The sequence below is a fragment of the Rhinatrema bivittatum genome, chromosome 6, assembly GCF_901001135.1.
Source record: "Rhinatrema bivittatum chromosome 6, aRhiBiv1.1, whole genome shotgun sequence".
NCBI classification, from domain to species: domain Eukaryota; kingdom Metazoa; phylum Chordata; class Amphibia; order Gymnophiona; family Rhinatrematidae; genus Rhinatrema; species Rhinatrema bivittatum.
In genome coordinates, this window is record NC_042620.1 from 253927556 (window position 1) to 253944442 (window position 16887).

Consider the following 16887-nt stretch of genomic DNA (forward strand, 5'->3'; position numbering starts at 1 on the left):
TCATCATCTTTCAAATCTTGGTCTCAAATTCTACATTTACGCTGATGATGTTCAAATCATCATCCCCATCTGAGAATCACTATCTGCTACTTTACTTCTGGGAGAAATGCCTCACCTCCATTAACACTCTCTCCTGACCTCCCTCCAGCTTGCCCTGAACTCCTCCTCATCCATAACCAACAGACCCTCAAACTGTCCCCTTCTAATGACCCCAGGATTGCTACACTCACTTCTCATCATCCTGTAAGGAACTTAGGCGTTTTTGTGGACACGCACCTGCCACTGCATACTTGTTAACTCAAGAAGAAAAATGTTTATTTGATTTGAATCTTTCCTTTCTCAACTTGACAGCTTGGATGTTGAGCGCTTAATAAGACTTGTCCTTTCCTAAAGCAAATTAGAATCCGCAAGGGAATCTTCAACTAAAAGAGCTTATGGTTTCAAATGAAAGGCTTTCCACGTGGTGTCAAAACAACAATTTGGATTCATTTGCATGCAAACTAAGAAGAGTCACTAAATTATTTGCTTTTGCTTTCTGAATCTGGCCTTGCTACCTCATCATTAATGGCCAGATTTTAAAACCCTAGTGCACGTAAATCCCGGGATTTTTGCGCGCCGGGCCAATTTTCAAACGGGCCCAGCCATGCACGTAAACCCCGGGACACAAGTAAGTGCCAGGGCCTGAAAAGGGGGGGGGGGGTCTGGGAGGCAGAGAGGGGCGGGGCTTGAGGGGCAGGTACCATGGCCATTTGCTGCTGTGCCGGGGGAGCATGCGCCAGCAGTTGACCGGTGCGCGCAAGTTGCTTTTGCTCCGGAGAAGCAGCAATGTACAGAACAACAACAAAAAAGGTACAGGAGATCAGGTTTAGGGGGTGGGGAGAAAAGAGGAAGGGAGGCTAGGGTAGGGAGTAGGGAAGTTCCCTCCCAGTTCGCTCCTTAATTGGTGTGTGCGTGATATAAAATTGTTCGTCCATGTGTGCGCACACGCATTTTTTAAAAATCTACCCCTAAGAGTGCAATTTAGTGTCATAGGTTTATTCTTGGTTTGAACATAAGCTGCTATCTCCATTCATCCTTTAATATCAAGAGTTGTGAAAGTCTTGGGGCATACTAACCACCAGTTGTAAAACCTCCTGTTTCATGGAATCTAAATGTGATCTTGACATAACTGATGAAACTACCCTTTGAACCAGTGGATATGGCCTCACTCAAATATTTAAGATGGAAAATAATATTCCTGGTCACAGTAACTTTGGCCAGAAGAGTATGCGAACTGCAGTCTTTAGTTCATTATATGCAATTCTTTCACAATAATGTAATGCTCCACACCCACCTGATTTTCTATCAAAGGTTGTCAGCTTTCCATATTAAACAAGCCATTGTACTACTTCTGTTCTTCCTAAAACCTCACACACATGAAGGCAAGACAATCCTTCCTACCTTGGTCTGTAAATGGTCTTCTGCTTACTACAAGAGACAAACTCAGTTTATCAACAGTCTTCTCATCATTTTGTCTCTTATGATCCCAATAGATTGGGCAAAGCAGTTGACAAATGTACATTGTCCAGCTGGCTAGCAGACTGCCTTGCTCACTGCTATATGCTATCAGGCCTACAAATTCCAGACAGCATTAAAGCTCATCAAGTTAGAGCCATGGCTACATCAGTGACTTATCTGTAAGTTGTGCCTCTTGACATCTGCATTAGACATGAGCCTTCCTAAAGAGTTGATTACCTAATTACATTTAGATCTAAAATTGACCGAAGGGCTTCACAAGGCAACGCCTGAGTGGGAATTCCTGCACATGTTAAGTAGAGCAAAAGCTCTACTAGTTATGATAGAGAGGTCCGTTCTGTGCTGCTGGATGATGTCACCCTCTTATTGTTATGGCTAATTCATAAAAACAAAAGATTTGCCGTACTGTGTCAGACCAAAGGTCTATCAAGCCCAGTATCCTGTTTCTAACAATGGCCAATCCAGGTCACAGATACCTGGCAGGGTCCCTAAAGGTCGATTAGATTTCAAGCTACTTATCCCAGGAATAAGCAGTGAATTTCCCCAAGTCTGCTTTAATAATGGCTTATGGACCTTTCTTCCAGGAACTTGTCTAAACCTTTTTTAAACCCAGCTACACAAACAGCTTTCACCACATCCTCTGGCAATGAATTCCAGAGTTTAATTATGCATTTTAGTATTAAAAAAAATGTATTTGTCTTAAATGTATCACCTAGTTAACTTCATTGAATGTCCCCTAGTCTTTGTACTTTTTGAAAAACTAAACAACCGATTCACGTTTACTTGTTCTATTCCACTCATTATTTTATAGACCTCTATCATATATCCCCTCAGCCGTCTCTTCTTCAAACTGAAGAGCCCTAATCACTTTAGGCTTTCCTCATAGGGGAATTGTTCCATCCCTTTTATCATTTTGGTCTCCCTTCTCTGTACTTTTTTCTAATTCGGCTATATCTTTTTTTGAGATGCTGTGACCAGAACTGCACACAATACTCAAGATAAGGCCACCCCATGAAGCGATAAAGAGGCATTATGATATTCTGATTTATTCTCCATTCCTTTCCTAATAATTCCTAGCATTCTGCCACACACTGAGCAGGGGATTCCAACATGTTATTCATGATGATGCCTAGATCCTTTTTCTAGGGGTGACTGCCAATATGGAGCCTTGCATTGTGTAGCTATAATTTTGGATTGCTCTTTCCTACATGCATCACTTTGCACTTGTCCACATTAAATGACATCTGATATTTGGGTGCCAAGTCTCCCAGTCTTGCAAAGTCCTCTTGCAATTTCTCACAATCCTCTTGTAATTTAACAACAACTTTGAATATTTTTGTATCATCAGCAAACTTTCATCACCTCACTCATTGCTCCCATCTCTAGGTCATTTATAAATATGTTATAAAGCAGATCTCTGGGGCACTCCACTATTCACCATTGAGAAAATGTACTTTTCAGCCCTACTCTCTGTTTTCTATCTTTTTAATCAGTTCTCAATGCACAATAGAAAATGACCTCCTATCCCATGACTTTTTAGTTTCCCCGAGTCTCTCATGAGGTACTTTGTCAGACACTTCCTGAAATTCTAGATACATTATATCAACTGGATCACCTTTTGTAACGTTTGTCAGTCAAGAGGTCGTCCCACAACCGGCAGCACTAACCCCATGATGTCGTCAACATCCCAGAGCAGCATGGATGCTGCCAACAAACGCCGCTGCCAGTTTGTTCCCGACCGCATGCACGCCAGCTCCTATTTTATGGGCCCCATGGCAGGAACTCAGTGATTGGCGCCTTCTGATGTTTTCAGCTTCTCTCTGTATTTAAGCCTGAGTTGCTGTTTGGATTCTTGCCTCAGCAACAGATCCTCCTGCTTTTCTGCAGTGTGTGTTGCCGTATTCCTGATCCTGTATAACTTGTTCTGCTCCATGACCTTGCCCAGTCCCATCCTTCTTTTTACTGGCCTGGTATTGTCCTTTGCCTGCTACCTGGAACTGTCTTCTGCTATGGACCCTGTCTATGCCTTGTTCGCTGCCTGTCCTGACCCTTGGCCTGAATCCGGTAACTGTCTGATTGCTACCAGCCCTGACCTCAGCCTGTCTGTACATTCTCTCTCACCGCCCTAGGGACATTTGCCTAAGTCCTTCCTCCCCCCCCCCCCCGAACCCAAGGGCTCAACCTGCGGAGAACGGGGCTGGTACAGGTGAAGGGCATGTCCACCAGCTGTCAGCGTGGGTCTAGTAGATTTGTTTACGAGACTATCGTACCACAGCACAAGGGCTCACAACCATGACATCTTTTATCCACATGTTTTTTTCATGCCTTCCAAAATCAGGAAGCAAATTGGTGAGGCAAGATTTCCCTTGGCTAAATTCACATTGACTGTCCCATTAATCTATATCTATCTATTTGTTCAGTAATTTTGTTCTTTAGAATAGGTTCAACCATTTTTCGTGGCACAGATATCAGGCTCACTTGTCTGTAATTTCCCGGATCACTCCTGGAACTCTTTCTAAAACCTGCGTTACATTGGCCACCCTCTAATCTTCAGGAACTGTAGCTGATATTAATGATTGCATACCTATTGTTAGTAATCCTGTAAACTATTTCATTTTTCAATTCTTTCAGCACTCTGGGATGTATACCATCTCCAGGTAATTTTCTCCTCTTATGTTTGTCAATTTGCTCTAATACATCTTCCAGGTTTACCAAGATTTGTTTCAGTTCCCCTGAATCATCACTTTTAAATATCATTTCTGGCATGGATATCTGCCTTGCATCTTCCTTAGTAAAGGCCGAAGCAAACAATTAATTTAATCTCTCTGCTATTGCCTTCTCCTTAGCACCCCTTTTACCCCTTTATCATCTAATGGTCATCCTGCTATCCACGGAAAACACCATTTTACAGTAAGCAAACTTGCTTTCTTTGTCTTTTATATTTTTTAATTTATTTTGTGCACGGTTTTGCGTTTTTTCTATATATATTTCTCTTCACCTATCCCCGCTCCTCTAGCTCTTATTATTTTGTTTATTTTTATTTAACAAACTCACACTGCATAATCAGTGATAAACTACCAAAGTGGTTTACAATAAAAATACAAAACGATACTCCTCTGCAGTCTTTATTCTTCAGTTGTCCTCCCAAACTAGCCCCATCACAGGCCATGGCTGGCTTCTCCCTCTCCAGGCCACTACAAGCAGTGGCACATTTCTTATAGTCAGGACCTGCTGCAGGCAGCAGTTATTCTCTTCTGATCCTGGCCAGTATAAGCAGTGGCTGCTGTCTTGCTGTCTGGGCTCACCATAGGTGATTGCAGCTCTCTTCTAGCCCATGGCCTACAGCTTCTCCTCAGCGCTCCATAGCAGTAGCAATGGCTTTTCACTAGCCAGGCACCAATTTTTAGGTGACCTGGCACCTAGGAATTTTTCACCTCTGTTTTAGAAATAGGTCTGTGATGTGGGAAGTACTAGCTATATACTGTGAGGGGTAGCTCTGTGTGGTGGTGGATTATTTACTTTGTATTATGCAGGGAAAGCTGTGTATTCTGTTTGGTTTGGGCTCCATATTTTGAGGTATCTGTCTTTTTTTTTTCCTTGTGAGAGGAGTATTCTCATTTTCTCTCTCTCTCTCTCATCAGGAAGAATGTCCATCATCCTCCACCCACATGCAAGCAGTATAGACATGATCCAGGCCTGCACACACATCGAAGTATTCAACATTTTACTCTATGGAAAGGTGCAGCAGTGCTGCGTGGAGCCCAGCACACTTCGAGAGCTTCAGGAGAGACTCCAAAACGGTATAAGGGTAGGGGGAGAGGGAGCAAGGAAGAAAGAGGAGGAGAATGGGGAGAAGAGAAGGCAGGTATGGGCAATGAGGGAAGTAGGGGAAGGGAGCAGCAGAGAAATAGCATTTTCTAGTCCTGTAATAGGCTGATAGGCAGAATGTTTCATTTCTTAATTAATATGTTGTGTTTTCCATTATAGTTTCTGAGGAAGGAATCTGGGAGATTATCTCAGAAACTCATCTTCTTCTGGACAGGATCTTTCCTGAACTTTTGAAGGGTAAAAGGAACATTTTTTTGTTTTCTGCAGTTGCAGTATAGGGTTATTCTTCTCCCCATAATATATCCTTTTTTTTCCTTTTATGCAGGTTTTATCACTGAAGGCTGGGTTGTAGATAAGAACCTTTTAAATTTCGACGAGTGGAGAGTAGACTGGAACCTGGAAGAGAAGAAAATGCAGTGACAAAAAAAAAAAAGAGTCCAGTAATGGTAGAATACAGAGCTAATAAATGCAGAATCATGAGGATATAGAGACATACGCACATTCCACAGCCATGGAGTCTAGTGTCACTAGGATGAAGAACAATGTACAGAACCCAGCAATACCATAATTTGGATCCAGGTACAGACTCAATCCTCTGCTACCAGTGTCTGGACCCAGGCTAACTCACTGGTACCAGGGGTCAGCATGCTCATATCTGACTAGCATCGCAGTCTTATTAGCTTATTGCTGAGTCTTTTGGCCCTCCTTCCACAACAAGCGCATTCTATGATTTGTAGATAGTCATTCTAGTTAAAATAAGAAGAAAATGATCACAATGAGTCAATTAGAGATTAAGATAAACAAGGGAGCAACCTGCCCTGATCAGTAGAGTAATTGCTGTCTCCTTGCTGGTTATTGACAACTAACATAAAATATACCATCCCTACTTCCTTAGCAACCTTGAATAACTAACAACTCAATAACATTAAGATGCAGACGTTCTGTCAGTTGATGAGAGGTTGTATACATGCACCCAGTGCAACGAGCTCCTGGCTTACAGAGAATGATTCAGACCTCTGGATGCTAGAGTAGGAAACCTGGAGGAGCTGAGGCAAACAGAGACCTTCAGGGATATAGTACAGCGGTCTCACTTCCAGTCTGGCAGCCCCTGTGCTGCCTTGGAAGAGCAAGCTCTCCTGGAAAGATAGCATCACTCTGACATGGCAGAAAATGATCCCGTAACTAGGTCCTGCTATCCAGGAAATGCATTATCCTCTCGCACCAAGGATGTGTCGCCAGCAGTGTCTGCAAAGGATTAGGATGGCTGTTGTAGTTGGCAAATCAGTCACTAGGAACATAGATAGCTGGTGGCTCATGGGCATGATGATCACTGGGGGTACATCAGGCGGAAGCAAAAGTACGCTGGATTTTATAAGATATGCGCGTATCTTATAAAATCCGGGGTCAGCGCGCACAAGGGGGTGCACACTTGTGCAACTTGTGCACGCCGAGCCCTGTGCGCGCTGCCCGTTCCCTCCGAAGCCGCTCCGAAATCGGAGCGGCCTCGGAGGGAACTTTCCTTCCACCCCCCCTACCTTTATCTGAAAAGTTACTACTGCCTCCAGGCAGTAGTAACTTACACGTGCCGGCACGCGTCCCGGGGCTTGCGCACGCCGCCGAGCCTATGCAAAATAGGCTCAGCGCGCGCAGGGGGTTTTTAAAAGGGTTACGCGCATACCTTATGCGCGTAACCCTTTTAAAATCCGGCCCTTGGTAACTTACCTGCTTGTTGCGAAAGTGGTGGACTTCACATGCCACCTAGACAGGATTTTAGACAGTGCTGTGGAGAAGCCAGCTGCCCTGGTATATGTGGGCACCAACAACATAGGAAGATGTGGGAGGGAGATTCTGGAAGCCAAATTTAGGCTTTAAGGTAGAAAGCTGAAATTGAGAATCTCCAGGGTAGCATTCTCAGATATGCTCCCTATTCTGTGTGCAGGACCCGAGAGGCAGGCAGAGATCCAGAGTCTTAATGCATGGATGAGTTGATGGTGCAGGGAAGATGGCTTTAGAGTTGTTAGGAAGTGGGCAACATTTTGGGGAAGCAGGAACCAATTTCAAAAGGAAGGGCTCCCCTAGGGCGGAACCCAGCTGTTGGCACTAACATTTAAAAAGGAGAGAGAGCGGCTTTTAAAACTAAATCATGGGGGAAAGCCAACAGTGCCTCAGGAGCACATGGTTCAGAATGAGATATCTTCAAAAGATATCGAGATAACAGAATTATGAATATCCTAATAGAGAGGTTGTGATAGAGGCAGAAGTAGCTCAGTTTCATTTAAATAACGAGCAGACTGAGATAAATGATTCCAAACAACGCATTTCAACTCCTAGCAGGTTTTGAAAACAATTACAAAACATGCTTTGAATTGTCTGTGTACAAATGCAAGAAGTCTTAAAAAAAATAAAAATAAGATTGGAGAGTTGAAATGTATGGCACTGAACAAAGCTGAAGACATAATAGGCATCTTGGAGACCTGGGACACTATACTACAGGGTGCAAAATATATCGAAATAAGTCAAGCTGAATTGGGGGAGGGGAGGCACTATCTGTTAAGAATGGCATAGAGTCAAACAGGATAAAAGTCTTGCTTGAGACAAAATGCAATGTGGAAAGAAACTTGCCAGAGAGGCAGAAACTCAAAATAAAACCTTTTTCAAGTATATTTGAAGCAGTAAGCTATGAGGGAGTCAGCTAGACTGCTAGATCAGTGCTTCTCAACCCAGATTTATGCAAATCTATCCTATGCATATTCATTGTGGATATCCCGAAAACTTGACTGGTTAGGTATGCCCTGAGGATTGGGTTGAGAAGAGTGTGCTAGATGGCTAAGGAGTAAAGGGACGACAAGTCCATAACAGAAAAATTAAATGAATTCTTTGCTTCAGCCTTTACTAAATAGGATGATGGAGAGATACTTACATTGGAAAACATTTTGTAAGGATGATGATTCAGGGAAACTGAATCAAATCACAGTGAACTGGGAATATGTAATAAAGCAAATCAACAAACTAAAGAATAACAAATCACTGGGACTTAATGGTATACACCTCAGAGTTCTGAAAGAACTTGAACAGTAATGGCCTGAGCATGTAAAACACAGGGGTTATGTGTGTGGCTGGGCCTTGTGCGCACCATGCGCATTTTAAAAGGGGCCCAGCCGCGTGCGTAACCCATGTTATGTGCACAAGAGCCGGGCCTTAGCAGAGGGGCGGTCCAGGGTGCAGGAAGAGGTGGTTTGGTGGCGGGGCTAGAGGCGCCCAATACAGCAGCCATTTGCCGCTGTGCCAGGGGATCGCGCGCTGACAGGGTGCCGGTGCACGCAACTTACTACAGTTCCTTTGCAGGAGCAAAAAAAAGGTAATAAAATGAGGGGGCCCTAGGATAGGGATAAGGGAGGTTAGGGTAGGGGGTAGGAAAGTTCCCTCCCAGTCTGCTCCTTAATTAGAATGGATTGGGAGGGAACTGGGGAAGGCCCCGATGCGTTGCCTTGTGAATATGGACAAAATAGACTCCCCCTTGCGCACACCGCCGCCGATTTTATGACATGCGTCACCGGCGTGCGCATGTTATAAAATTGCACGTCCATGTGTGTGTGCCGGCTAGTGTGTGCACATGGATGTGCGTGCGCATTTTAAAAAAAATCTACCCCTAAAATTGCATATACAGTGGGCCCTTGAGTTACGACCGGCTCGAGTTATGACCAATATTCCCAGTCTTCAGTTACGAACAAAATTCTGGTTTTGAGTTACGAACAGATCTCGTGTTATAACCATAACATTGAGAGAGAGAGAGCGAGCCTAGCCTAGCCGTAATTCCTTCACGCTAGATCGGTATTTATATCTCTATGGGAGGCCCACCTATTAACTCGAGGTGAGGTTTAGGTATTAGTGTAGGGGCCACTTTGACATTCAGAGTGTGGCATACAAACAGAACAGTGCTCTCTTGTGAAGATTTGATGACCTTCGGAGTGAGGAAACTCAGCCAAAGATGAGATTTGTGCAATGTTCTCTCAACCTAGCTTGATGTTACCTGGTAGAGGGTCCATATGCAGATATCGTAAAAGAACTGGTGGAGGAGGTGAAATTGTTGTTTCTGGTAGGCTAGGCACATTTTATAACTTTTTGGTGACTACACTAGGAAATTATTGGTGTTTCTGGTAATTACAGACATTATACAATCATTTTTTATTATAGAAATGGTTAGGTAAGGGGTGCTTTTGGGAGGTTTGGAACGCATTATGGGTATTTCCATTATTTCCTATGGAAAAAATAGTCTTGAGTTACAACCAGCCCTCTGGAACCAATTGAGTTCGTAAGTCAAGGGACCACTGTATATTACTACTAACCTCTAATTTTTCATTCAGATCATCTGTAGTATCTGAGGATTGGAAGGTGGCTAATTTTTTTATTTTTTTTTTATTTTATTTTTCTAATTTTCAAGATTACAGCAAGTGTTAACTTACTACAGAAAATAAATGCAATATGTACATTCTCTGCAACATTTTTACAAGAAATTTGTCTTACATCATCACATTAACATATTGCATTAAACAACAAAGAAATATAGCCGTGGGGACAGAAATCTCAGGAAGTATAAGAAAAAACAACAATAGCCCGTAATCGGCCTAACGTAGTAGAAGGTTACCATATATTTTAAGTCCTCGGAAGGTGGCTAATTTAATGCCCATTTTTTAAAAAGGCTGCAGGGGTGATCTGGGAAAATAGACCGGTGAGCCTCATGTTGGTGCCAGGCAAAATGGTAGAAGCTATTCTGAAGATCAAAATTACTGGCCAGATGGATAGATACAGACTAATGTGGCAAAGCCAACAATGATTTAGCAAAAAGAAGTCTTTCCTACAAATGTGTTAGATTTTTTTGAAGGGTTAACAAGGGTGAGTCAACTGATATAGTGTATCTGGATCTTTAAAAGGTGTTTAACAAAGTCCCTCATGAGAAACTCATCAGGAAATTAATAAGTCATGGGCTGGGAGGCAGTGTCCTATTGTGGATTGGTAACTGGCTAAAGGATAGGAAACTGAGTAAGACTGAATGATAATTTCTGTCAATGGAGAAGGTAAATAGTGATGTGCCTCCATGGAACTATACTGCGACCAGTGCTTTATAATATATTTATAAATGATCAGCCAAAGGGAGTGATGATCAAATTCTCAAATGATACAAAATTATTCAAAACTGTTAGAGCACAAGCCAATTAGAAACATAGAAAATGACAGCAGAAAAGGACCAAACAGTCCATCCAGTCTGTCCAGCAAGCTTATGGTAGCATCTGCTGCGCCATACAAGTTTTACTTAGTTTCCCAAACCGTCAAAGACATGGCCCTTGTTGGTTGCCTTCTGAGTTCAATTCCCTGTTACCTCCTGCCTTTGAAGCAGAGAGCAATGTTGGAGTTGCATCCAAAGTATTAGGCATGTTGGTTAAGGGTAGTAACAGTCGCATCAGCAAGTTACCCCCATGCTTATTTGTTTTCCCAGACCATAAATGCCAGTTGTAAGGAATAGCAAGAGGACCTTGTGACACTGGGGAATTGGACATTTAAATGGCAGAGGAAGTTTAATGTGGACAAGGGCAAAGTGATGCACATAGGGAAGAATAATCCAAACCTACAGGTACACGATTCTAGGTTCCATATTAGGCATTACCACCCAGGAAAAGGATTTTAGAATCATTGTGGTACAGTGCATGGTGGTGGTCAAAAAAAGCAAGTAGAATGTTAAGCATTATTAGGAACAGAATGGAAAATAAGAGGATATCATAATACCTCGGTATTAGTCCAGGGTGAGAACTAGAAAAGGTACAGAGAACATAAGAACATGCCATACTGGGTCAGACCAAGGGTCCATCAAGCCCAGTATCCTGTTTCCAACAGTGGCCAATCCAAGTCACAAGTACTTGGCAAGTACCCAAACATTAGATAGATCACAAGCTAATCTTGCTTATTAGTTACTGTCATAGCAGTTTATGGATTTATCCTCTAAGAACTTAGCCAAATTTTTTTAAACCCAGTTACACTAACTGCTGTAACCACACCCTCTGGCAATGAATTCCAGAGCTTAATTATGTGTTGAGTGAAAAAGAATTTTCTTAATTTTTTTTTAAATGAGCTACTTGCTAACTTCAAGGAGTGTCCCCTGGTCCTTCTATTATCTGAGAGAGTAAATAACCGATTTACATTAACTTGTTCAAGTCCTTTCATGATTTTCTGGACTTCTATCATATCCCCCCCCTCCATAGTCTCTTCTCCAAACTGAGAAAGGTGACCAAAATTATAAAGGTGATGGAATAGCTTCCCTGTGAAGAAAGGCTAAGTAGGTAAGGGCTCTTCAGCCTGGAGAAAAGATGGCTGAGAGGAAATATGATAGAGGTCTAAAAAATCATGTGCTGTAGAAGAGGGTAAACAAGAAATGGTTATTTATCCATTCAAATAGGACTAGGGGGCATTCCATGAAGTTAATAGATAATATATTTAAAACAAATCGAAGAGTGTTTTTTTTCACTAAGTGCACAATTTAAACTCTGGAATTTGTTGCCAGAGAATGTGGTGAAAACAGCCTAGCTGGCTTTAAAAGGGTTTGGACAGATTCCTGGACGAAAAGTTCATAAACAATTTCTAGCCATGTAGAATTTGGAAAGCCACTGTTCATCCTTGGTTATGCATAAGAAGGCCTGGATTTATTCTTTGAGGGCCTGCTGGGTACTTGTTACATGGATTGGCCACTATCAGAGACAGGATGCTGGGCTTGACGGACCCTTGGTCTAATCCAGTATGGCTTTTTATTTTTTTTACTTTATTTTTATCCATTTTAAACATACAGTCTTGTAGAAAAGTGCAACCATTATAACAATGATGTACAGGTAAGGAAAGCAAATAATATAATAAATTAATAAGCAATACATGGAATTCTACCAAATTACATGTGGGATAGAGCCACAACTACAACAAATATCATATCTTTAAGAAACATTGGAAAAACGCTCCTAGATCAACAGCCCATTTCATACAAGGAATATGCCCTCAAGATATAACAGGATAACTGTCCTGGGCCAGTCTCTGGAACAGACTTATTTCGCAAAAGGATTTCAATTGTTTGGGCTCAAAGAAAATATAATTAACATTTTGATACCTGGCTAAATATTTAGAAGGGAACTTTAGAAAGAACTGTGCTCCAATCTGGAGGTCTCTAGGTTTTAACAATAAAAATTGCCTTCACCTCACCGGAGTAGCATGAGACAAATCAGGAAAAATCCTGATTTTATAGTGCAAAAAAGGCTTGCCTCTATGCCTAAAAACCAACTTCATAACTCAGATCTTGTCAGGTTCTAACTTAAGATTAACAATTAGCATCACAAGGTCCTCTTGCTATTCCTTACAACTGGCATTTATGGTCTGGGAAGACAAATAAGCATGGGGGTAACTTGCTGATGCGGCTGTTACTACCCTTAACCAACATGCCTAATACTTTGGATGCCGTTGTGCCGGGGATCGTGCGCTGGCTGACTGCTGGCACGCACAACTTACTTCAGGCCCAGGGCTGAAGTAAGTTTGGAGATTAAAAAAAAAAAAAAAAGAAAAGGTAGGGGGGAAAGGGCGGGGGAGGTAGGGGAGGGGAAGGTGGGGAGGTAGGGAAGTTCCTTCCCAGGCTGCTCCAATTTTGGAGCGGCCTGGGAGGGAATGGGGGAAGGCTGCTCGGCGCGAGCAAGGTGCACAATTGTGCACCCCTTTGCGTGCGTTGACCCCGGATTTTATAACTTGCACGCGCCTGCACGTGCAAGTTATGAAATCAGGTGTACATGTGTGCGCGCCCGCACACAACTTTTAAAATCTACCCCTAATTTACCTAACACCAGAATTTTCGAAAAAAAAGCCATCAGAATGTAACCATCCAGAGGAATAGATGATAATATCTCCGCATCTGCTGTTCCAGATTTCCCCTTTGTAACCAATGGCAAGTAAAAGATACATAAAATGGGAGGCATTGGTTCAGCTGGAACATTTAGAACCACTGTCAAATACTTCTTGAACATTTCCTTTGGAGAGATCATATCAATCTCAAGTTTTTTGCCTTGGAAATGTTCTTAAAATTTTCCAGTTTCTGATGGATAGACATGTTGTCTTCATCAAAACTACCACATTAGTCTGTAGTTGCTCAGATTTTGCTTAACTTTTTCCACTCTTTTAGCACATTCAGCCACTGTTTTTTTCTTGATCTCCAAGTCTCATATTCATGTGGTGGAAACTAGAAGTAACCTGTGCAGGCTGATCTGAGAAGGATTTCCCTAGTCCTTCAATGGGGAGCCAAATCTCTTCTAAAATAAAAGTTTGGGGTCTAGACAAAGAAAATGAAGGTAGATTCTTCTCACCCAATCCTTGCTGCTGCAATAATCCATTGTGGCTTCCTGGGCTCCTTTGCGGGCAAATGCCAACATAGCCGCTTTCAGTTCCCCAGGACTATCAGCAACTGCAGACACTACTGCTGTCTTCTGAACTCTCCCCGAAGCGTCAGAGGAAATGATATCATCAGCTAGGGACGCAGTCTGCTTGAAGTTTGCACCACTTGGGGGTCCTTTCAGCCAGGTCCTCCAGTATCCTTCTCACCTACGGACTCAACGAGGTAAGCTGACGGCAAACCTTCCCCAGTCACACCTCCTCAAGATAAACTCACAGAGGACTCAGGCTCTATTGGCAGCGGAACAGAATCAGATAGCATTTCAGAAGGATAGCTTTGAATATTTCCTTTTCATTTCACCATGATACAGACATACAGGTAATAATTGCAAACACACATAGGGAAATTGCCAGAGAGGTCTAGCGAACATCCACCATCCTGCTCTGCCCCTTGTAGGCATTTATTATCTTATTTAAAATCCACATGTCTTGCCAAAATAATATAGACTAAAATATGTAACAGTATTTTATATACTGGTATGGAACTCACACCATTTGTGTGGATTCTCTGTTAGAACTCTTTCTGTTGGCCTACAAAAGGAAAATTGGTGCTTACCTGCTAATTTTCGTTCCTGTAGTACCAAGGATCAGTCCAGACTGCTGGGTTATGCCTCCCTTCCAGCAGATGGAGTCAGAGGAAAGCTGAAAAAGCACCCCCTAGATATACTGGTGTGCCACCTGCGATCCCCCAGTATTTCTGACTCCAGCAGATGAAAGAGAGCATAACCTGCGGTCCTGATCCTTGTCAAATTCAGTGATTATTTGCTACCTTGAGTATAAGGTTTGGCATTTGAGATATCCCTTTCACTTTTGGCTAGATCAATCTTGTTTAAAAAAAAATATATATATATATATATATATATATATTAATTAAATCCTGTCAGCAAAGGCAAGTGTATTGAGAGCGTCCTGAAGGGCAGGCACGGCAGGGCATTGCCCTAAGGCCATTTTTCCCGGAGATTGTATCCTTACCCGGTGAGCTGGGGGGAGTATTTACCGGTGGGCCAGTCACTCTCCCCTCACAAGCCCAGAGGCGATACGTTTTTCCTCTGGTGGGTGCTGATTTTACTACAGGGAAGTCTTTGCCCCCTACTTGCTGGCTGAAAAAAAAACAAAAAAAAAAAAAAAAAGATAAGCAAACAAGCTTTTACCAGTATTTTAACATCTGTTCTTCAGCCCTAGCCTTGCCGTAGTCTCCCGGTGCCTCTGGAGGGGGTGGAATCCTTCACCCAGCTGCCTTTTCTTTTTATGCGTGCTCTGATATGCTGCATGGGTCGTGCTTCGGGGCTTGTGGGGAGCCGGCATCTCCGCTCTCCCGCGAAGGATTTTGCTCGGCCTCTTCAGGATCTGTTTTTCATGTCTCCCAGCGGGGCGCGCCAGCAAAACATCAGGTGATTCTTCAAACCCTGTGTCAGTTTGAAGGACCTGGGAGCGATTGTCCCAGTTCCACCAGACAAATGCCGGACTGGTTGGTACGCCATTTACTTCGTAGTCCCCAAAAAGGAGTGATCGTCTACCCGATCTTGGATTTAAAAAAGGTCAACAAAGCGTTGGGAGTCCCTCGGTTTCAAATGGAGATGTTGAGATCCATCATTGTGGCCATGCACAAAGATGAATTTTTGGCCTCTTTGGATCTGACAGAAGCTTACCTTCACATAGGAATCCAAGAGCACCCATCAGAGGTTCCTGAGGTTCATGGTTCTGGGGGAGCACTACCAGTTTTGTGCCTTTCCCGTTCGGGCTGGCGACGGCTCCCCGAGTCTTCACCAGGTGATGGTAAGTAGTCGGCAGCCTGCCTTCAGCGCGATGGCATATTAGTGCATCCCTGTCTGGATGACTGGCTCATTCGAGGCGAAATCGGAGAAGCTTTGTAAGGCAGCGGTGCAGTCTGTCTTGCACTGAGTGCATTCACTAGGCTGGGTCATCAATTATGCCAAGAGCCAGCTGGTCCCATCTCAGATATTGGAGTTTCTGGGAGCATGTTTTGACACATCTGTGGGCAAGGTTTCCCTGCCTCTGTTGAGGATGGAGAAGCTAATGGCTCAAGTTCGCCGTCTGTTTGGACCTCCCTTTGCCCATGGTGTGGGACTATTTGACAAGTTCTTGGTTCTATGGCGTCTACCCTGGAGTTGGTTCCTTGGCCTTTGCTCATATGAGACCGTTTGCAGAGGGCATTGCTTTCCCGTTGGGATCCCAAGTTGGAGGAGTTCCACCTGCCCTTGCCGATACTGGAGCCAGCCTGGATTGGTGGTTGATATCGGATCACTTGACTGGACTAAGTGAGTTGGGCAGAGGGACGTATCAGTGCTATAGAGGGAAGAAAACCAAAGTGTTCAAAGAGAAAATACAGGTCTTAGAAAAAATCCCATACGGAACATGAGGACAAAATTGATGTTCTTGAGAAATAGGTCCAGATGCAGTAACTTGTGTTTCATCAGTATCTTACGAATTGGTATCGGAACAAGAGCTTTGGACTCTGTTGAACACATGGCTCTTACCAGATCTGGGCCTGCTTGAGTATAAGGGGAAAATTGAATTTAAACGTATGCATCACTTGGGCTCTAAAGTAGCTGATGAGGTAAAATCGTGTATGATCTTTGCTATATAGCCAATCTACGCTCATAAGTACCAAAATCAACAGGGATTAATATTTTCAAGATTACTTAAACCATTTATCTATGAAACAGAGGGAGTTTGTGCTAATGTGCTCTGAATTAGTAAACAAGCAGATTAAATTGCACTGTAATTTTTCCGCTAGCTGCAATCTGGCATGGTGGTATGGCTCATGTTTTTGAGACTTGTGATCGTGGCAAGAACCTTTCTTGGCCAGTTGGGAAAATGGAGATTGGAGGTGAGAAAAAAGCTATGTTGAGGCAGATGAGATTGCCATGTCAGAGACAAGGTGGGTTAAATTTTGTTGGATTTTTGGTCATTGATGATGATCTTCACAAAGGATCAAGCTTACAAATGATGCCCTGATGTCTGGGGTGAAAATATTGTTTATAAGGAGCTCAGTTTGTATTGCTCGATCCCTGGTGCCTTGAGGTGCTTAATCCTCAGATTGTGACACTTTTGGAG

At 43.0% G+C, this 16887-nt stretch overlaps 1 protein-coding gene across 6 annotated transcripts in view; it reads left to right on the plus strand.

The window, feature by feature from the left end:
- Positions 1-5801, plus strand: part of C6H16orf58 (chromosome 6 C16orf58 homolog) — a 74452-nt gene extending 68651 nt beyond the window's left edge. For all 6 annotated transcript variants that reach the window (XM_029606823.1, XM_029606826.1, XM_029606824.1 and 3 more), the window contains 3 exons: positions 5157-5315; positions 5503-5580; positions 5669-5801. In XM_029606823.1, coding sequence (XP_029462683.1) covers positions 5157-5315; positions 5503-5580; positions 5669-5763 — 332 coding nt within the window. In that variant the 3' untranslated portion in view covers positions 5764-5801. The remainder of the gene's footprint in view (positions 1-5156; positions 5316-5502; positions 5581-5668) is intronic.
- The last annotated feature ends 11086 nt before the right edge of the window (positions 5802-16887 follow it).